Source organism: Euprymna scolopes, chromosome 26, assembly GCF_053919585.1.
Source record: "Euprymna scolopes isolate OS-2025 chromosome 26, ASM5391958v1, whole genome shotgun sequence".
NCBI lineage: Eukaryota > Metazoa > Mollusca > Cephalopoda > Sepiida > Sepiolidae > Euprymna > Euprymna scolopes.
In genome coordinates, this window is record NC_136507.1 from 38570106 (window position 1) to 38595171 (window position 25066).

Here is a 25066-nt window from a genome sequence, read left to right on the forward strand (position 1 = left end):
TCTGAAAAATTGCGGGTCATTTTCATTAGCATACGTACAATACATAGCGAATATCAGTTGCCGATAATTGTGGAAAACATTTCGATGCCAAAACCTTGCTTAAAACACTGCGAGGCACAACAAGTATATTTGTGTGAAATTTCATAAAAATCCGTCCAGCCGTTTTTGCCGTTTTTGCCGTTTTTCACTCTCTCTCTCTCTCTCTCTCTCTCTCTCTCACACACACACACACACAGACAAGGGTGTATTTATATAATTGTAGAGACATATGCGTATACATGCGGACATACACACATTATATATATATATATATATATATATATATATATATATATATATATATATATTAAGTAATGTGATTTATAATTTAAAATTTTGATAAGTAAGGCTTACACACATAGTCTGGTACATTTGACCTTTATTCTTCATCGCTTCTCTTTTGTAGGGTATGGTTTAAGTTTAGTCAGCAGCTAATTAGATAATAACTCTACTTGAAAAGATCATCTTACAGATATGTGACCGAGATAGATCGTTGGTTTGATAATTTCTTAATTAGATAACTTGAAGATTTAAACGATAAAATATCCATCAATTAATGATTTAAACAAAATGTTTTCTGGTGAAATGATGGCTATTTTAAATAGTTTGAGGTAGACTTGTGTTAATGGATACTTGTATATGATAAAACGAATGAAATTGGTCGCCTAATGATTAAACAATTAGGTTAAATGGTTATAAACTCGTCGTGCGAATACTTCAAACACATTATAAACGCATTAAAAATATATGCCCTTGGGAATTTTATGAGCCGTAATTAAAGTATTTATTTCAGAGAAATTAAGTTTGTAAATGGCGTAAAGTATAAAGATGAAAAGCCGAAATCCTGAAATTTTTATTACTGTTTATTTATTCGCCAATAATATATAATGTGTGCGTTTGGATTCTAAGCCGGCAGGGGGATGTGATGCGTTTAGTGTGATAGGTGTAAGTTGCTGTTAAGTTTATGCTTGCATGCCTTCTCGCTTCCAGCTAACACCGCTGGCTAACCTCATGGTGAAAAGGAGGCTGTATGCATAAGACATCCCTGCCACTACATAGCCTCTCCATCATTTAGACTCCTACAGTGCCTTCACGTTGGCCACACATAGTAACTGGGTTCCTTGCAACCCAAGGCTTACATTGTTGGAGATCTCGGAGTGGTAAGGACCTCAGAGGTAGGGCGTTATGGCCCACCGTGGTGCAGGCGTGCCCGTGCATATATATAAAAACGGCGGCAACAACAAAATTCGCGCATAAGCCTGAAGAGTCCTAGAGTGGATGAAATGCGGAATATTAAGTGTAGCTTAATCGCTGTATATATTTTATAATTTAACATATACAGTAGCGTCCAAAAGTTAAGGAACGATCGATCATTTTTTTTTAATGGCTTCTAACTTTATCTATGAAAAATAAAAATAAAAATTGGTGAATTTTTCAATGTTTAATAATGGTAGTTAAAGAAAAAAATTGTTTAATTTTTTATTTTAATACATATTAGTTCTGTTTACATATAAATAAATTTAATTAAATCACAGGTATCCAAAAGTTAAGGAACGAGAGGAATCCATTATGAAAAAATAAAGAATCCTTTCAGTATTTAGTGAAAATCCCATTATTTTCAATCATACTATGACATCTTTTGCTGCAAGACAGAACCAATCGTTCACATGTTATAGGTGAAATATTTTTCCAGGATGTTTTTATACATTCCCATAAATCATCAAGATTTTGGTGTTTTTTTTTTTTTCTGTGATCTTATCACCAATAATTTTCCAAACATTTTCAATTGGATTCATGTCTGTGCTCTGAGCTGGCCAATCCATAACGCAAATATTGAATCTTTTTAGCCCTTCTAAAACTATTTTTGCTTTATGGCACGGTGCGTTGTCTTGCATAAAGATATCAGAATGAGAAAGATTAGGTACCACATGTTCTCTAATCAATTCTCTGTACATTCGGGCATTAACTTTTCCATGAACTCTCACAAGGGGCCAGTTCCTTTTGAAGATATCATGCCCCAAACCATTATACTGCCACCTCCAAATGTTACTGTACTTTTAACGCACTTAGGGGACAGTCTTTCTCCATTTTTCTTCTGACATGTGGTCTTTTGTCTGATCCGAAAAGATTAAATTTAGATTCATCAGTAAAATGAACCTTTTCCCATTTTTTTTCTTCCCAAAACAAATGTTTTTTGCCGAATAATAATCTGGCCTTTTTATTCTTAATAGAAATTTAAGGCTTTGAGCATGGACTTCTTGAAAATACCCCAACTTCGTTTAATCTACGTGAGATCGTTTGTCGGGAAATCTTGTGTCCAGTTTCGGATGTAAAATCCCGGGATATCGAAGCCGCAGTTTTAAAGCGATCAGAACGAGATGATCGAGTGATTTTTCTATCCTCTCTTTTAGTTGTTATTCGGGGTCGGCCCGATTTTTTTCTTTTCAGTCAATGGTAAACCTTTTCTTCTATTTTCAATAATCCGAAAAACAACGCTTTTAGACCTTTTCAATATTTTAGCAATCTCCCCTATGCACTTTTTTTCATCATAAGGGTCACAAATAAGCTGTTTTTCTTGTACAGATATCCCTTTAAGAATATTCGGAGTCGACATTTTGTTGTTGTTAATAAAATTGTTAACGTCTGTATTAATTTTCTGCGTTCCTAAACTTTTGGACGCCTGTAGTTTAATTAAAATTATTTATATCTAAAAAGAATTAATATGTATTAAAATCAAAAATTAATTTTTTTTTCTTTAACTATCATTATTAAATATTAGAAAATTCACCAGCATGTTTTTGTTTTCTTTTTCATAGATAACGTTAAAAGCCATTAAAAAAAATGATCGATCGTTCCTTAACTTTTGGACGCTACTGTATATATATATATATATATATATATATATATATATATATATATATATATATATATATATATATATATATATGTGTGTGTGTGTGTGTGTATGTGTATGTGTGTGTATGTGTGTGTATGTGTGTGTGTGTGTGTATATGTAGTAAGTTATAAAATATACATGGCAATTGAGCTACACAGAATATTCCGCGTTTCATCCATGGACGAAACGCGGAATATACTGTTTAGGTTAATTGCCATATATGTTTTATAACTTACCAACTAGCTCTACCTAAGTATTGAGCACTGTGGAAGTAAATACTTAAAGTTTATGCATAAATTTATACTTTTGTATATTAATTTATGTGTTTAAATGAAGTAGGCATATATATATATATATATATATATATATATATATATATATATATATATATATATGTGTGTGTGTGTGTGTGTGTGTGCTTGTGTGTGGGGGCGTTTATATAAGAGGTATGTTGTAGTTTGCTTGAAGCATTGTTTATCTGAAAAAAGATGTGTTTGACGGTCTGCCAATGCATGAATTATTTAGGCGTGTAATAAATAAATCGTCGTAAATAGATGCATAAATAAATTTCAATAGTTTAAATAAATATTCATTTTTACCGGATTGTATATTAAATGGATATTAATTTAAACTATTGGATTGTATTTATTTATTTTCATCTACTTACAACGAATGAAAATTGCTGCAGTCACAAGCCTTCAAATACACCCTTTACATACATACATACATACATACATACATACACACACACACACACACGTATATATATATATATATATATATATATATACATTGCTTAGTCGTTATCATCAAATGGAGGATTCAGATGTAGAATCTCTACGCCTGAATGGCAGTAAAGTAATACATGTCGTCGAGTTCGTCATCTATAATAGTGTGATTCATGCGAAAATGTCTCTCATTAAAAGGTTGTATATATTTCTGTTTTTGTTTTTTTTACTTGTAAAGAATTCTAACTTATGATGTACTTTTTCCCATGTGAGATCAGTAATAATTTGGGTAATCCTGCAGTGTTGTCAAGAAGAAACTTTTATTTCGTGAGTCGAGAAGACACAAGATGGAAGCGGAAAAAGTGACGAGCGTTCCATCCTCTGTTGCATTATTAACAGATGCCTTTTCTATAAAACTCTCTTTTATGTCGCGTCTTCTTACGTCAAATTCGAAATGGATCGAGTACGTTTATTTTACAACTCTATTCTTACTAGGTGTTGATTGGTACTATGGTGCATTATGTTATGTGCGTATTACCTTTTTACTTATATTGAAGTATTTAGGTTTATTTAGGGGCAAGACAAATTACTTGGTAAACAGCTTTTCTTTTTTAAGCCTTTCATATATTCAATTATTCGGGTTTTATATACGTATAAGAACCGTGTAAACTGAACCAACGGTAGAGAAGATAAAACTTCGCAACATCTTCAGTAACGAAATTACTCTACATCGACGAATAATCTCGTACTGCATGTCAAAATGTACTGTTCAAACGAATAAAATTTTATGTGTATAAATTTCCAAACTTTCCCAGTAATATTATACCTTATTTAGAAAGTAATTTCATAACAAATACGAATATAGTTCTACAAATAGAAAGGAACTTCCAAGACAATAGTAATACAATGAAAATAAGAGTCTCTTCTTTGAATAGGCTTTAAAAAAAGGTCTGCAATCTAATAGATCCTACGTTGTCAACTAAGCTTCAACCCCTGTCCCATAGCCACGATGTTGCATCCTGGTGCCTGTTTTACAAGTATTTTAATGGAATGTGATCTGGTAGACCGATTGCAGTAGTGCCCCCCTCAGCGTACATATCCCGACAAATTGCATAGCAACAAAATCACGCCCCTTCATTTTTTAGGTCACTAATTCCAGAAAGTGTTTTACTCTAATAAATTCTTCCTTCGAACAACTGGATGTTGAAATTACCTACTTGTTGCCTTATTCGTCACTGTTCTGATATGTATAATTCTAAATATAACGGAAACCAACATGCTGTTAATCTTGCTTAGGTATAGTTCTCATTAATAGTCCGGGTATACTTTGTTTAGCGGGTGAAGGCAGTTTTAGCGGCGACGAACAATAGGTCTACGTAGGTTTCCGAAGATAAGTTTTTTTTTCATCAAAGAGTCGTTCTGAAATTCAGGGTTACTTTTTATCAACTCCTCAAGTGGAAGAGCTACGACAGCGGAAGTGGTATTATTAAAACGGGCGCCATTATTCCCCCAGATTGTTTTTTCTACATAGAACATTATATATGCATTTATTCCCAGGAATTCAATAACTTATCTCTATTTCTAACGCACTCGTGTGACAGGAGTTAATTGCTAAGTTTTTACACCGTCAACATCTGCAACAGAAACCTGATAATTTCAGGTCATTAATTCATATGCAATTCTCATCTAATCTTATCCATTCGGGTGAATTTATAGAAAGGAGACATTTTTTTTTGAACTCCTATCACATATTATGTCATCGGAAGTCATTGATTTTTTAAGTGTAAAATGTTTTTGTTTTTTTTATTGATAAATCCATTGTAATTTTGTATTTATTACTCTTTCCTGCTATTGTTTGCGTCTGGTAATAAATGCCAACAGATTTGTATAATAAACTCCAACTGCATTACCAAAAATATATGACATAAGTATACGTCATGAGTCTGGAACCATAACTAGGCGAATTACTTCTCGATAAGGTGTTAAATGCAAGTATATTAGATTATCTATAGATAAATATGTACACTTACACTTTATTTGAAAGCCTTCTACAGTAATTGCCATTTCTTCTCTTTTTACTTTCTGTTTTACTTTGTGGTAACATTTTAACATATTTCTCTCTCCGTCATATTAATACTAACATATCTATTATTTTTTATCTTTCTGTGCATCCGAAAATAATTGGAAAAATTAAGGTAAGTCCATTTTACATAATTTTTTACAGCACTAGACGTACATTCATTCTTAAATTACATGTAAAAAATATAATCTTACTTCCTGTTATAGCATTTATTAGAAATATCTTGAAATATTACTCTCATCCATATACATCATTCAAACATTACGTTTTTTGGATATATGGTTAAGTTTTAGTTTTACTCATTTCGAACTGCTTAAAAGCTTCACCACTCACTCTTTTTGCGACCAAACTTAAAACGAGTTTCTACAGTTCATAGGTTACTTTTTCATCTATATGATAAAATAAAAAAAAATCAATTTTCTTTAATGAAACAAGTTATACTACAATTACTGGTGCTCAAATGTCTTCAGAAAAAGTAAGGAACGTGAGTACAAGTTTTATTGGAATAAATGCTGAAATAAATGACTAGATTAAATCCGTTGTCAATATTAAAAGAAACTGTTTGTACGCATTAATATAATTATTCTCTATTAAGCTAACAGACAAATACGATTTTATTGTAATGCATAACCTTCATTAGCCAGAATGATGTAATCTTTTGGAACTGTTTATTATTAACTATTAAATATCCTAGGCATAAGGATAAAATACGTTTATTAAAAATCAATCCTAAAGTAATAATAAGTGTAGCATGTGCAAGTTGCTAAAGACAAGACATGAGGCCACTTCATGTAAGAAGCTAAAAAAAATATTATAAGGACAAAAAACAAACCAACGATATTTTTAGAAGGAATAGATGCTTAAATAAAAACACCAATTCTTCCCCCACTTACCAAATAAATAATTTATGGAATTTGAGGACTAAAGGACAGAAAAAGGGAAACGAGAATTTCATAAACCTTATATCCACTTTCTGTCTTCCTTAACTCTTTTACAGGGAAATAGACAGCAACGGTAATTTAGTCAGTATTAAAAGGATGACCATTTTGGACGTCAACGTACTGTATGTGCCCTTCATTTATCTCAGCATTGTTTCGAGTCGTCCTAGACATCCTCTTGCCAGTGGGCTCAAATAGTACCGATTCACAAAAGCTGGAGAGATTGCGCAAGCCTTGCCTTACAATTACACGCGCAACTGCCCCTACAGTGGGTTACATTTTTCTTTCGATACGGAACTGAGGTATCGATCGATCAATCCTCATCAAATGCATAGTAAAACCCAAAATGCAATCCAGTTTTCCTTAACTTTTATTCTGAATTGTTTGGAAAAAGTTTATTGAAAAAATTATTGGAATTCTGTAGTAATATTTCCGGATTCAAATCCTCTCATAATTAAATTATTGTAGTTTTATTTTAAATTTGTTGATTAAATCTTGAACACAAGTTTAGTTGCACAGTAATATTGTACGAATAAAACGTAAGCTGTTCACTCAGATAAATTTGCTGAAAATTGTGTTCGTTATGAAAACAAATATAGTCAAATAGTAATCTATTTTACTTTGTATACCTCCCTTCTCCCTTATTTCCCTATCATTTGTTTATCTTGCTATTTTCCTGGTTCTATTTACTCTGCGCGGAATTATATTCTGCAGGTAAGTTGCAGGTTTTTAGAATATAGTTTTTTTTACTCATATTGTTATTATTTAAACATATCACATTATATAATTTATAACTTTTCATTCAGATTATAAAAACACGATTTGCAGGATAATATTTTGCATGATTACACAAAATGCAGACGGCATTAATGTATTTTCATAAGAAGATATTGAAAGTATTTTACATCAAAAGAGGAAAAATGTACAGGTTTTGTATTTGTAAACTCATTTAATACCGTTATACCAAGTTTTTATTAGAATAAATAAAGATTTTCAACAATTATCTCTAGGATTCGAAACCGGCAATACATTTGCACCAACGTAATTATAGATTAGCTATCGGGGAAATTATTTTAGATATCCAGAAAATAGATTACATATCCGGAAAATAGATTGGCTATCCACGATATAGATTACATATCCGGAAAATAAATTAGTTATAATTCCATTTATTCGTTTTCAAGAGAAACGTTCTAACTATCGAATGGACAATTAAAATAGTATGTGCATTAATTAAAATACCCATTTAAAATAAATCAAATTCAAGAAACCGTACAAACATATTTCAACATTTCAGAAATGTAATAGTGGGCGAGGCATGAAGATTTAGCAAATTTGTATTTTGGATTTTCAGAGTACTCATATATATATATGTATATATATATATATATATATATATATATATATATATCTATATATATATATATATATATATATGAGCAAACAGTATATAAAATATGTTAAAACACTTTGAAATGAGTTAAAAACATATTTATTTTGATAAGGAAACACTAAATAAATGGATAGTCCTTAATCCGCGGAATTTCGGAGAAATACTGTCCTTCTCATTAGAGGGTAGGAATTAGCAAAATGCGGGATCGGATTTTGCATACAGACGTATTTGATGAAACAACAAGTAAGTCAAATATCTTACCTGAAAACAAACAACGTGAAGCAGAGGGAATATGGTGAAGAAAGACGTGATAACACATGAATGGATGGTCTGGTGGAAGATAAAAAAATTCAGTGACGGTAAAATCCAAATGTATAACTTAAAGAAAGTGAAAAGAATTTCCATTTGAACAAGTAAAATCTAAGGAAATCCCGTAATTGGAAGAAGATGATCCATAATAATCCAAAGGCAGAAATCCATGGAATAATTCACAAAAATGTGTACAAGGAAAAAAGAAAAGATTCCAATAATATTAATAAAAGAAAAATAAGATATGCTTTTCACTCTACTTCCGAGACATAAAACATAAACATTTTATTTTATATATATATATATATATATATATATATATATATATATATATATATATATATAAATCTGTGTGCGTACACTAAAAATACAAATGCACTAAATCTTCATGCCTCAATCACTATTATATATATATATATATATGTATATATATATATAATAGTGATCATATATATATATATATATATATATATATATATATATATATATATATATATATATATATTGGTATCACTATCTGTTTATTTGTTTTTATGTTTGTTTGTATGGTTTCTATAATTTGATTAATATATACAAAATCCATCAAATTTCTAAATAATTGTTATACTAAAAACTTCCTTGTAAAACATGTTTTTCATTTATCTTTATAAATAATATGATTCTTGCAATATATACGCTCAAGAAGTTCCGTTATTTTTATATTACATTAAGGAACATCAAACTTTCTAAATTTTCCGTATGTTAGATACTGTTTACAGCGAGAGACTGATTAAAATTTTGCTCAATTTAATATTGTTATTAAAAGTTGATTGATATTCACAATATATTTTGTTTATTTTGTTTCCAATTATTATTACGATTTGTTAGATAGTGGTTTGGAGTTATTTACCGTGGGTGTCACCTGAATGATCAAGTGGCTATTTTGTTTTTGTTTTTTTCTGCTTTTATCTGCATTTTAACAGGGGTGTTTTGAAATATCGGCAAATAATTATATAAATTAAAAAAGCAATACTTTTCTGTTATTTTTTTTAATCACATGGTTACATTTTTATTTAAAAGAAAGAAAGAATGCAATAAAATTACGATTCTTTATTTACAACTTCCAATTCCAAGCATATTTTGAATTAGTTTTAAAAAAATAATTCCCAATTTTTTCCCAATTACCGCTGTTTTCAGTGGATTAGGATGTATTAATTCTCACATTTGCATGGGACCTTTTTTGTTATTGTTACTGTTTTTTTTAAATACACCCGACAACAAACAAATACACTTTCTTTTTTCTTTTGCACTTAAAAAGAGTTAAACGTGTTTGTTTTTTTTACTTTACATTATATATTTGACATTCTTCGACGGACTTCTCCTATCTTGACGGTTATATAAATCATATTTTTTTACATCGTAATTGCATTTGTTTTCTTTTAATAACAACGTAAGTCTTAAGTCATCAATAATCATTTTTTTATAACATGAAAAATTTTGATTCGGTTAGGTAAATTCTACTTTGATATTTTTTAAACTGCATTATTTAATTTGTTTTCGTTGTAACAGACCGTAAAGTAACAATTTTCAAGGCTGAGACAAGATTAAAAAATGTTCTTGAAGTCGTGTATTGTAATAAATAAGTGCTCACTATCTGGGGGATTGCTTTTTCTCTTCATGTCCATTTTGCCGAAATATTTGGCGGAGAGGTCGCCATGTACTTCCTTTTAGGGCGATTACATTTTCCTGTGCTTATAGATTCCTTCATTTTTGAAATTATTGTGTAGGTAAGGATGGAGTAGACATATTATAACGAACAGCTGATCAATATGCTCAGAACTTCAGTCGACACGGGCGGCGTTGTGTATCTATGTTAGTCTTAGATATATATTTAATTAGTTTTCCGGTGAAATAACTTCCACCGTACGTAATTTGCATCTTGCTAAGATCAGTATGTCATTCATCATCATATACTATGAATCGTAGATGCAATTGTTTGTTGCTCCGATATTTTTAGTCACAAATTGTTCTAAAATTAAATCACCTAGTTACGAGAGGGACACGAAAATGTTGTGATCATCCGAAGTGATAATGACTTTTGACGAAGGAACTGGATGCAAACTTGGGACAACCAGGTCATCAGTCCGTGATAAACCACTTGACTACCGTAACCTTCCAATCCTTGAAAGATTTGGGAATCTCTACGTAATTTCGAGAAGGGACATTTAGTTAATTCACGTAGGTGGCTGGTGATCGTTCGGTCACTTCTAACTGGGTATGAGGAATTCGTAATAATATAGTAGTCGACAATGCACTTATTATTGAAATTATAACCTATAATGTTTGGAATTTTTTTTTAGTAACGCCTCAAGTCTTTACACACGGTTTATCTAGTAAGTATGCGAAATGGAATTTCCAAACGCGGATTATGAAATCGAACACCATAAAATAAAATCAATAAAAAGAGACACCTCTGTTTATCAGATACATTCGAGAATATATATATATATATATATATATATATATATATATATATATATATATATATATATATATATAACACGCACACACATATGCATATATATATATAGGTAAAACTTGGAAAAATAAATCCCTACAATCAATAAAAGAGACACCCCTGTTTATCAGACATATTCGAGAAGATATATATATATATATATATATATATATATATATATATATATATATATATATATATATATAGGTAAAACTTGGAAAAATAAACCCCCGAAAGCATGTACAGAATCTGCTCCTACTTAACAGAACATTTTTCCAACTTCAATATTTCTGTCAGCATTTTTTAGAAATCATCATTCGTCGAATAAGTACGTCGTCCCTCCGGCATTTCAATACATACTTTTCAATTAAGTTTCCTGATAAGTACCTTTATTGATATATGATGTTGTGTAGTCAAATTACATTTTAAAAGATAATGACTTAATAGAAATATTCTGGAGGATAAGACTAATTGTATTTTATTATATCTTATTTCATAAATTGTTTCATAATTCTAAAACGACAGTACGGAACAGTATAAAAGGATATATTCTTTTGGGTTCATTCAAATTAGATATTAATCTTGTCATTCGGTTTTTAGTTCTCAACTTTATATGTATAAATGAATGGTAGTTATCATTTATTATATATTCTATATCTTCATAAAAAGCATTAATTAAATAAATGTTTTATAATAGTATTCATATGTTTAAAGGTGTAATAGGGGCCAGAAAAATAAAAAGCCTGGTCAGAGCTAAGGCCTACAATTAAGTAGGTGTTTTTTTTTTATCAGAAATAAATCAGATGCAAATTGATACTTTTAAAGTTATTCATTGAAACTATTTTTGATAATTTATTAAATGTGTCTCATTAAAATATTTATTTCATAGTGGGTGCACACTCTACTGGAGTACATGAACAAAATTGAATTTTAGAGACAGATAATAATTTAGAAAAAAAAGCTTTGAAGTTCAACATTATTAATTTGAATCTGTTTCCGTGGAGGATCTTAGTTCATAAGGTTGCGATACCAAATTTTTTTTTTTGGGGGGGGGCAAATTTTAACGATTATTCCATCATAATTACTCAATTATAAATTTCAGCTTTCTTTCCATTTTACATTGTAGTTTACTTAACTGTATTTCATTAAAGCATCACCTAAGATAATTTGTTTTTATATTTGCCGATATGTTTGTAAATTCTCTATTTCTTATTTTGTTTATGTGTCTGTGTACAGCATGGCGTGTGTATCCTTTCAACTAACTGCGGCTTTTGTAAGGCTATTAAGCTATAAAATATCTCTTACGGTTGAATACATTTTGTATGTTTCAATTGTTTGTCATTAACTTTTTCAAACTGCTGACGATAGAAACAAGTGCTTTTTTATTTGTTTCAACTTTGTTGTGTTTATCTTTAAGTAAGTATATTTTTAATTTTTTTCGTCTATTTTGGTGTTATTTCAGGATCTGCTGTTTATAATCTGAAATATGTGTTACAGAAAAAAATAGTTCTTTTGTGGTACTTACACGTATTTAAGCTTTAAAATACCGTACGCACATCGTAAATTCTCGTCTAGTTTCTTATGCTTTTTCATTGCATGTTAACCCCAAACAAGATACAGTGCCACTTGGGAGTAGGGAGTTTCTATATAGGCCATCTAGTTTTATGATAAGTTCAATTGCTTAGCAACTAGCATAAGCATTGTCATCGAAAAATATTCAGATAAGCCACTGTACCACCAATGTCTTTGAAAGCAGGCCGCTTTTTTAGACCAATAAGAAAAAAATATTTTTTTTTCTATTTCGACCATTCTCTGTGTTATGTTGTTTGCTTCTGAGTTACTATTTTATTGCGAAACCTTTGAAGTTCGACTCAACTCTTGTTTTCTCAAATGGGTTATCAAATATTCCACTAACATTCCTTGGTAATCTTCAGATCTCATGATTCCGGTGACGAGGCCAAAACATCCAGTGCCAGATGTCCCAAAGACGAATCACAACAATCTGTATCATCTATTTTGCTTAACTGTTGGTAAGGTGTGCTCTTCCTTTCATAAGCTTTAATCTTGCCGTATTTTACCATATTTTTGCTGCGCATGGCATACGCTCTCTTTTTATTTCGCTTCTGCTCTTGTAGATGTATATAATCGCCCGTATAACAGGAAAATTTACCATTAGCGTCTGTGAAAAAAATTCGTCTAGGTTAAAGCGAGGAGACGGACTGCACGTATTATCTTGTCAGATCTTTTACTAGTGATCTTTCCTATTACTTAAAGCTTAGTCGAGAATAAATGTTCGGTTTTCAACTCTCTGTAAGCCCCATAACAATAGCTGTTCTTACAAAAAAAACACTTATTTAGCAAGTTTAGACTCGGAGAAGCGCCTATCATGTCCTAAGAAACCTCGCAACTAATTTATTAAAACTTTAATTCAATGTTTATTTGCAATGACGGTCTTCCTCATTGCTATGGCACTCCCTATAGATAAGTGCCATATATATATATATATATATATATATATATATATATATATATATATATATATATATATATATATATATATATATCATCCCACAAGGTAAAGCCAAAAATGTTGAATAAATTATAAGTTGACATAGTTTGGAGAGCCGGTTTATCTTAATTTTTTGTAGATTTCCGATTGATTTTACTTGAAAGATAAAAGTTCGAGTTAATTTCCAAAATGAAAAAAATATTTTTGCAAGCAAAAACATTCGTAATGTAAAATGTTTTACCGCAACATTCGGACGCTGACAAGTTCAGCCAAATTTTTAACTTAAATAAATTCATTCTGAAAATCTCTTGAAAGATTAATATCAGTTTTCTGAGTCTATTTCAAAAATATTTAGTAAAGTAACATGATATTGAATTAAATCATTTTAAAAAACTCATTTGTAGAAAAAATAGTTTTATTTGTTCACAAAGGCAAATTCTACTGGCATCGCGCGAACAAAACAAAACAAATGTTGTCGTGTGCATATAGATTATATAGAGGTTCAAAATGTCATATATCAAAAAATGTCAGGTAGTTAAAAGTTGATAAGGATTGCAAAACTGACTTGCTTTCTCTTTTCCCAGCCCTGCATCTGTACATTCCTATCGTGAAGGTGTGCACATTTTTTTTTTATTTTAACTCCATTATTTTTATATATTCCTGCTTTACATTTGTTTCATTTCTTTTTTTCATTTTTCAAAGTAGTATAAATATTATATTACGTTGAAGATTATACATTCATTCACACCAGGGAGTGTCATACTCTTACAAAGAAAAATAAGGCTAAAAATGTTATCTTAAAAATTAATGGGAAATGTTTTTTGGAATTATATTTTTGTGTGATTATATTAAATCAACAATACTTAATTCAATAATGGTATTTGTTGCTCGGAAAATTAATTTTGTTAATACGGACTACATGGGCGTATTTCATATAGCCCTAAAAAATATTTTTCTTATTTATTGTTACAATTCATGATGAGTTATTAAATTGAATTAAACAAAATAAATTCATTCATTTTTTTACTATTGAAATCCAGAACTTTTTAAAGGTGCTTTTTTTGTTTAAACTAAATAATGCATTTAAACTAAAATGCAAATTAAAATAATAGGTCCATCGTATCCTGCTTTTATTATTTGGCAAAATCTAATGAGTTCATCAAAATAGGTTAATTTCCTGAATTTTGTCGAATTTTTAAAGAAAAGGGAGAGAGCAAATGTGTATACATTTTGCACATATCTTCATAACACAATATTTAACAAATTTTCGAAATTTTCCCGGCTTTATCTGATCATGTCAAATTCTTTATCCATAATATAAATCTCATCTGTCTGTTTTGATGTATGTGTGTATGCATGTATGTATGTATGTGTGTATGCATGCCTAAAACATTGGCCAGATGCGAGGGATTTTTAAGAGATCAGTTTCATTTTGAAGCTCGAAGTGTTAGACGATAAATATAAACATTTGGTCGAACTCATTAATTCCATACCCATGAGTGGCCAGTTTTCAATAAAGAGCGGTCAATTCTTGGCGAAGGATTTTTGCAAGTTATCGTATCGAATGGATTGACATTGCCTTATTTTAACTAATTTGAAGCGGTAAGACGTACGATTTTATTTTACTTTCTTTTTCGCCTTGGCGTAACGGGTTTGAGCCTGCCGACCTACTGCAACTTTAAATATTTTTTCCGCAACACAATCTATTAATTTATTCTATCTCTATTCATATCTTCATGCCTACTTTTACCTAGATCCCTATAATTTATTTAGACACTATATCTTAATCCCTATCCAATAAGCAAAGCAAATCAATACAGATCCCTAAATATTTAACCAACAACATGTTTGTTGGACATATCTTACAATACGCCTACCTAACCTCGCATTATTAACTACACCGGTGTATTTACTTTTTTATTTATTTATCCTAGCTTTACTTTATGTACTTGGTAGAAATATGCGCATGTTTGTATATATAAATATATATATATATATATATATATATATATATACGTTTGCACATGTATATTTTTATGAATTTGTATATTTCTGTAATTGTATATACGTGTATATGGGTACATGTGTGTGTGTATGTATATGTATGTATGCATATATGTACGTATATATATATGTACATCTACTTCTTACTGGATATATATCTCTACGTATATGCATATATGTGAGTGTATATATATATATATGTATATGCACCTAAATATATATATATATGTATATGCGCCTATATATATATATAATATATATATATATATATATATATATATATATATATTTCAGAGTAGTTTTTTTTTTATTTAACAATCAGTTGCTATGGAAACGTGAGATTGTAGGTTTACAAAATATTACTGGCAGTAATATTCTATAAGTTATCCCACCTAAACAAGAATTGGTCGATATGCAAGATAGAAAGATATATATATATATATATATATATATATATATATATATATATATATATATATATATATGAGTATGTATATGTGTATAGGAGTTCTGTGTATGTGTGTATGTCTGATATAGATGCATGTATGTCTGTACATACATTGTGTATATATATGTGTCTATGTGCGTATGTGTATTATATGGATGTGTAGAAATGTACATATGTATGTGTATATATGAATGCGTATTTCGCGTGCGTTAGCGTATGCATTAATCCTTTACTACCTGGAAAAAACATTGTCAACTAAAATGAACAAGTCGACTTATAGCGACTACGAAAATTCTAAATGGAACCTTTTACTTGTTAAACACATATCTTTCTCTCTCTCCCTCTCTCTCTCTCTCTGTGTAGTTTACTTCATATACCTTGCTAAACAAGCAAAAAGCAGTCAAAATTTTAAAACATAAAACTTTAAACTCCTCCCCCTCGTCTCCTTACTCTCCTTACTTTTTTCTTTACCACCCTCTCTCCACCTGCCTTCTCCCTATATCCATATATCTCCGCCCACGCCTACATGAATATGCTACCCCACACACACTCTACAATCTAATGTATTTTAACCTTCAAAACTGAAATATTGTCGATACCCGTCTCCCACCCTCTTATTATCTCCTACACCTCCAATTTTATTTTCTCAAATCTCTTCTAAAACACTTCTCCCAAATACTTACAACCATTTCTGTAAGGTCTAACGGTTCTGTTTGATCGTAAACATGGTCCAACATCCGATATATATGTAACCAAACGGATAAAACCTTAAAAAAAATAAAGCACATATTTGCTCTGCAATAGTATTGTACACTCTCTTCAGGTGTTACTAATTACCAGTTTTACCATATATATATATATATAAATATATATATATAGTTTTAATACCTTCATGTCCTTTGTTTACTGATTCCATATATATATATATATATATATATATATATATATATATATATATATATATATATATATATATATATTGATAGATGCGCGTGTATATTTTTTGTCTTTATGTTATGTGCTCATATTTATTTACTGATATTTTTGTAGGATTTCTTTTTTAAGACCTTTTTGTTTTTTTGTTTTTTTTTTGGTTATTCAAAATGGTATCCACTCATCTCCTTTTCTCTCCGTCTCTGTTTGTCTCTCTCTCCCTTTTCCTTTCCCTTTCTCTATTTCTCTAAATATATATATATATATATATATATATATATATATACATATATATATACATATATATATATACACTAATATACATGCATATATTGTTAAACATGCGTCCGTTTGCATATATGCCTACTAACATCTTTATTTGATTATGCAAATGTTTGCATCTTTACGTATACATCTGTCTCTGTGGAAAGATATGAAAAAATCCATCATTTTATAAACTAATGTATATATATACGTAAATGCATATGGATATGTTTCATTATATACACATGTACATATATATGTGTGTACATAAGTATATACGCAATTATATTTATGCGTATATATAAGCATATGACTATATATACAAGTATACACGTATACGTACATATATATATATATATATATATATATATATATATATCAGCACATAAGCCTGAAGAATCCTAGAGTGGATGAAACGCGGAATATTCAATGTAGCTTAATCTCCATATACATTTTATAACTTACTATATATATATATATATATATATATATATATATATATATATATATATATATATATACATATACATACATATTAAACATGTAAAGCAGTAATCTACGTACTCATCAATGTCGTACGGATGACCACCTATTCGTAGATAACTTTTTCAGTTACATAGTTCATATTTATATATAGTGTAAAAGTTTTTAGTGTTTTTTTTTTTCAGTACAACAAGTATTCGTAGCAAGTTTTTGGCTAGGCGACCATGAATTGGAGCTCACTCGAGCACCTACAATGTAAGTAACTACAATGCATATATAAAAACACAACGTCTCTTCTATGAGAAAGAAGTAGTAGTGAAGCAAAAAAGTCATCCCACAGTAAATTCCCAATAGATTGTTAGACTTCATCAGTGTACGAAATGTGCCAGCAGTACTGCATCCTGTGTAATATTTACCTATTATTGATGTAAAGTATAGTGATCTATTCATTCCTATTGAAACCATGTGAGGATTTAAGCGTCCGTGATAAATATATACAAGTTTTTTCTTGAAGTCATTCATGTTAAATAGCAATTTTTTTGCAAAAGTGTTCAATACTGAAGGTCAGAGGAGAAAACAATTAGAAAGTTCCTGGTCATTGCCAGCCTGTGAGGTGTTTCCATTAATGTTAGTATCGTTTGCACAGATGTCGACGACAGGTCTCAAAATGTGATTTGGGAGATAGTATCTCTGAGGTACTCCAGCGGTGAGGAATTTTGCCCATAAACGACTATTTAATAAACATATTCGGAGAAAAGATTTGATCGTTGAGAGGAAATTTGAAGTAATACCGTAGCTAGAGCTCTTGTTGAGTAGGTATTAATGACAACCCCTTAGAATGCCTTAGATGTGTCATGCCTTACTATTCTAAAAGCGAAACAACAGACAATAGATTCAGTGATCCTGTGCGATATAATACCGTCTGCACATCAAATGTTTATCTACAAGAACAGGTACGCTCGTCAGTGTGTACGTATGCGCATTTATATACACTAATATACATGCATATATTATTAAACATGAGTATCTTTGCGTATATACATAGTAAAGTGATTATTTAAATATGGCAATTTTTGCATCTTTACGTATACGTATCTCTATTTATGGAAACATACAAATAAAAATCCATCTTTTTATAAATGAATGTATATGTACGTAAACACCCCTACCTATGTGTCTATATAAACCCATATACATATATATATATATATATATATGTATATATATATATATATATATATATATATGTATATATATATATATATATATATATATAGAAAGAGAGAGAGAGAGAGAGAGAAATGTGTATAAGTATATACGTAAAAAAGTATATTTAGGCCTCTATTTATGAGTATATATACGAGGGGCGTGCAAAATTAATGCCCCTGACCCACCTCCCATAGCAGTATAGCAATGAACCCTGGCAGGGTTTTTAGTCTTTGTCTACATAGGAACCAGCAGAGTTATGCATTTCTCCCATCGTTTGATGCAGCTCGGGAGACCGTTTTGGTAGACTGCCCCAAGTTGGTTCTCCAACCACAACGTGACTTCAGAAATCAAAGTTGCATCATCTGGGAAACGCTTTCCTTTCAAAAACGACTTCATGGATGGGAAAAGGTGAAAGTCAGAAGGTGCAAGCTCAGGAGAGTAGAGAGGATGGGGAAGATTTCATAGCCACACGCCCGTGCTTCTGATCTCGCGATAGGAGAGTTGTGGACCGGAGAGCTGTCCTGCAGGAGGAGGGTATCTTTGCTGATCTTGCCCCGCCTCTTGATTTTGATAGCTTCCCTTAATTTCCTGAAAATTGAAGCATAATAGGCTCCTGTAATTGTGGTACTCTTTTCCAGAAAATCTGTCATCGCTACTCTGCCCTGGCCCCAGAAGACTGTGCGCATGACCTTGCCAGCGAAAGGATGCACCCTTGCCTCCTTTGGAGGTGGTGAGTCTAAGTGCTTCCACTGCACTTACTGGGCTTTGGTCTCTGGATCATAGTGATGGACCCAGGTTTCATCCTGTGCAATTAGCCGTTTGAATAATTTTGACTCATCTTCTTGGCACATCTCCAAATCCATCCTCGGGCACTCGACACATTCTCGCTTCTGGAATGGTGTGAGTAACCTGGGAATCCATCTGGCAGACACCTTATTCATATGCAAATGGTCATGAATGATAGTTTCCACAGACGATTTACTAATCTTGACATCTTGAGCTATTTGGCAAATAGTAATTCGGCGATCTTCCAAAAGTGCATGTCTCATCAATGGCAGAAGGGGCGTGACCAGGTCTGGGAGCTGTTTCCACAGACTTCCGGCCATGTTTGAATTCACGAGCCAGCGTTTTACAAGGTCATATGTTGGAGCATTATCACCATAAGTTTCTTTCATCAAAAGTCTCCAGTTGTGTGCGTCCTTTCAAATACAAAAACCGGATCACTGCTCGAGATTCAACAGGCTCTATTTCACACATGACTCAGTTCAAACACTTGTAAAACAGAACCCACAATTATATAAGATCTGTAATTTACCACATAACCCGTAGAGATATAAATCATTGCATTTGCAAAATTTAATCTAGATCAGACAACTGGAAGTGGGTCAGGGGCATTACTTATTGCACTCCACTCGTAAGCATATGTATATCTATAAGTATACGAGTGTGTGTGTATATATATATATTCTTCTATATGTGTGAGTGTTTGTGTTTATGTATAAGTGTATGCCTTAATATATAAATTTATGCGTATATGTATGTATATATATATATATATATAAGCATATGCGCATATATCTACGTGTGTATGTTTCCTTTTCTATAAACAACTCGTGTTTTGAAAATGTGTTCGTATTTTCTAGTACATTGTTAATTTTAAATACGAAGCAAACAGGATGCAGTTTTATTGTTCCACAATTATGTCCTGTTTATTTGTGGCTTTGTTGCAAATTTGCACGTCCAACGTTCACCACTCGCATCGTCAACTGATATAACGAATTCGTGGTATTTTTTTTTTCTATGAACGCGATTTTTCTCGCCTGAAGCGAATAAAAAAATAAAAGCGTTTATTTATTTATTTATTTATTTTACGATGGTACAGCACTGATAAATACACTGGAAGTTAAGCAGGGAGAAGCGTCTAAACTATGTGTATGTTCAAAGCGTTCGTTACCACTATTTTCTTATTATACGCGCTTGCAATTATGATATGCTATTCACTGTGATTGTATAGAAATAAATAAAAAAAGGCGTGGGTAAAACGACAATGCATTGAATAAATAGTAGGTTACTCATTTATTTTGAAACATAAATAGATTGAATTCATTGCATTTGATTTTAAAGGAGGTTCCGTGCAATTATAATTGTATCTTCTGACGTAATCTATATACGTATAAAGTAATGTGTATCTCGTCAAGATATTGATATAAAAAATCTGTTTTCTTCTTTAAATTGTTAAAACGAATTTTTTTAAAATACATTTCCATGTATTTACGAGCGACTACATAAGACTTAACTAATTTGAATATTGTGTTATTACAGTTTCATATCCATGTTCTTGATGAGATGATTGGTGTCTATTGCACTATCAGGCTTCATTCTAATTATGTATAGTTTTAACATTCTGGATAATTTCATAGCCTGTAAGATGAAAATTTCTAGCTCACGAAAATAATATATATATATATATATATATATATATATATATATATATATATGAAAATGAAATCACAAACACTATATATTAATATATATAGATGTATTCTATAAGAGGATACATACATTAAGTTGGGGGATGAAGGTGACTCTTTATAAGAAGATATTTTGAAACCTAATGCTTCTCATCAGAAGAGTAGAGCAGATACTAGGTTACATAATGGGAATGTGAGGTCTATCACCAGGAACGAAATAAATAAATAACATTTTTGATGTTGTTTCGGAGAACCATATTTGATTGTTGGATAAGGGAGGAGCGCATTATATGAAGTGTAATCTAAATAGGTATATAGGCTTTCTATCATAGTCTTAAAGAATGTGCGTAATTTATATGTTTAAACTCAAGAGGAATATATGGGGTAGGTTGGGTGGTGGTTTTATTTCATCTCTTTGTAAGATGTGTAATATTTATGCAGTGGGGTTAGGGTTAGGGTTAGGGTTTGTTTGTAAGATGTGTAATATGCATGCAGTGGGGTTAGGGTTAGGGTTAGGGTTAGGTTTTTTTTTTAAGATGTGTAATATGTATGCAGTGGGGTTAGGGTTAGGGTTAGGATTTGTTTGTAAGATGTGTAATATGTATGCAGTGGAGTAACGCTAAAATGTATTTTATCAACAGAGGTCACCGGGATCACAGCACTGCTAAGAGACGGTGTATGCTTTCAGGCGTAATATTATAAAGATGTATTAAAGCGAGGGAATATAAGCTAAGTAGGATGTTATCAAATATAACGGTTATTATAACGTTACTTATAACTATTGCTTATGGAGTGAGGTTAGGAAATTAATGAACATTGTGGTGTTGATTACATTGAGCGTAGTGTTAAAATTGTCCTTTTGGTAAAGATCAAAGCGTAGTATCTGTTCCGGCAGATACTGCAAGCAAAGACCATATGTGGGGGGGGAACCCCACATATAACACCTTGGTCAATGTAGGGGCACCCCTTCATACCAATTGTAACTATCCAGTTTCCCTACTCCCCGGGGAGTTGGCCCCCATTTCCTCTTCACTCCTCACTTTAAAAATCGGCCTTGTGCCTAATTTGCTCAGTGGGGGAGCAAATAAATACCTCAAAGTGTAGTATCTGTTCCTCAGATGCTGCATTTCCATTTCTTGTTCTCTTTCGGTTGAGGATCAGTCCTTCACGACTGAGACAATTTATTTTTGTACCTTTTCTCCACATTAAAAAACGACCCTGGTGTCTAACTCTGCCCCGTGGGGAGGCATAGTAAATAGGTACATTGTAATTAGTTTTAATTTAGCAAGATAGGGGAAGAACCGACGGTTAATTAAGGGGTTGAGTTACAAGATGATATGGAGTAGGTAGGTATGATAATCATTTTCATAAGATAGTATATAGTTATATTTCTTTGGGTTGCGCTGTTACTAACTGTAAAAGGAGGGGTGAAATCTAAGGCAAATTATAAATGTAGGTGCGTGAAGTTGATAGACGTTGATAAAATGACAAAAAAACTATTAGGATGTGACTAATAGCGTCCTGGGATAATAGAAAAAAAAACTAAAATTTAGTTAATTAGAGACAGACTTAAAGTAATAGGATGCATGTATACAAAAGGAACGCACAAAAATATAAATATATACAGGGGTAATCAGCAAAGTTGAAAGTTCAGTGAACGAGGGAATATCCCGATAGATACAAATGCATGCAGAATTCAAAATTATAATCGCGTATTCCTTAAATGCAGGGGTAAGTGTTTTTTTTTTATAAACACACAAGACATAAATAACACATTACGTTTAGATTCGCATTTGACGAGATTGTGGTTTCTTTGTATGGAGATTCGATGACATGTGTTAAAGATGTGCAGATGTAAATGACATGTGGAAAGATCTGCAGATTTAAATCGAGAGTTCGGCTTAGAAGGGCATATGACGGACGAAAACATTACCTCTGTCATAAATAAGGACGCTAAAAGGCTTGGGGAGCCCGGGAGTTTCAAGGTAGATCTTAGTACTTCCGCATTTGTCGTATATTTTAATACGGCAAAAACAAATAAAGAAAATAATATAATTGCATTACCCCAAAGAAAAACTTAAGATGGCATATATTAAGGAGAATATACGACAAAGGGAGGAAATAGACATATCTTTCTTATCTGTTAATAAAACCGTCATAATGACATGTGATAAAGCCAAGTAAGATTGCTCATCGATTAATTTTTATACAAAGTAGCACGAAAAAGTTGACTCCCTAAGAAACAACACCACAGCTTTATTTTAAAGTTTTAGCTGAAGAATAATCAATATGGGTAACTTGATTATTTAACACAACTGACATCTATTCAATGTAACAGGCTTCAGCCTCAATCACCGTATCGATGCGCACCGGCAGGAGCTCAAGGAAAACTTGGCGGATGGCGCCGATCAGACATGTTTTGGTGTTGTGGGAGGTTTTGTTGGTGATGTACTCGACGGAGGACACAACTAAGTAGTTCAGGAGGTTAAAGTCGGGGGTGAAGGGAGCAGTGCGAGAAGGATACAAAGTCGGAGCATCACTTGTGAAACAATGACTGAGCACCTTGTGAATGGTAGATCGGTGCCGAGTCTTCCTGCCAGAGCTAGGGTCTTCCAGCGTCCACCTAATTGCACCATATATATATATATATATATATATATATATATATATATATATATATATATATATATATACTGTATGTATTATACTTAAGAGATTTCAAATGTAGATTACCGTAGAAGAATAAGGCCTATTAACTTCGACAATGTTTGCACTCGTTATTAATCAGATTGTGTCACGAAAATATTCACAGGAAATTAATTAATACTTTTCACATATAAATATTTTTATGATTTCTTATAAAGAAAATGAATGAGTCCTCATTGACATTTTATTATAAAGTTATATTTTTTTCAAATTCAGTTAAGCTTGCGGGGTAGTTTTAGCTTGTTCTCATATTAGCTTATTGTCATTTATTTTTTCTATTTTGCATCTAAAATTGTTTGTCTTACATGGAGAGAAGAATGGACGGATTGTATTAACTAAATTGTACATGAAATGATGGAAGAATTGATATTTATCTATATAAATATGTACAAGAAAAGTAACGCAATATTTTTTCCGAAGTATTTCTTCGAAAATATAAAGTTGATGCACAAAGGATGTCGTTTTTGACGTATATATATCTGATAAAAACGACTTTAATTTGGCACTAACTTCATAGTAATATGCATCGATTAAAATAAGCAAGGATAAAATACTGTTTCCATATCTGGGCAGGAGCTGCTAAAAACAGCCTATCCTGCCTTGACAGAGTACAATATAGACTTCGTGGATTAGTGGGGGATGCCCTTTTCTCTACCCTGCAACCTCTCTCTCACAGAAGAGACGTTGCGAGCCTATCCTTGTTTTATCGTTATTTCCATGGCAGGTGCTCGTCTGAACTCCAAACTCTGGTCCCCCCTCGCCAATCTTTCACGAAAAACACCCGTCTAGCTGAATCCACTGTAAAAAATTTCCCCCACTCTATATCTGTGCCTAAATCGAAACGCGGATTCCATGAACAAAGCTTCTTTCTTAGAACTGCACGCCTGTGGAACTCTGTTCCGTCTGCCTGCTTCCCACCGGACTACAACTTGGATGTATTCAAGTCCAACGTTAACAAATTCCTAATGAACCGCCCCCTTAAGTAAACTCTTCATCAAATCTCCACACTAACGTAATGTACTTGCAATAACCCTTATCCTTGAGTGGTTTCCGGGCATTGATAAGTAGTGATAACTGTGTAAAAGTATATATATATATATATATATATATATATATATATATATATATGTAAATTCGAGATTTGCAATGTGTATAGCAT

At 31.6% G+C, this 25066-nt stretch overlaps 1 protein-coding gene across 1 annotated transcript in view; it reads left to right on the plus strand.

Annotated features, from left to right (window-relative positions):
• Nucleotides 1–25066, plus strand: part of LOC145247809 (uncharacterized) — a 1402654-nt gene that overhangs the window by 81235 nt on the left and 1296353 nt on the right. Inside the window, exon 2 of the mRNA XM_080109443.1 lies at nucleotides 12815–12910. Within this exon, the coding sequence (XP_079965569.1) occupies nucleotides 12815–12910 (96 nt within the window). The remainder of the gene's footprint in view (nucleotides 1–12814; nucleotides 12911–25066) is intronic.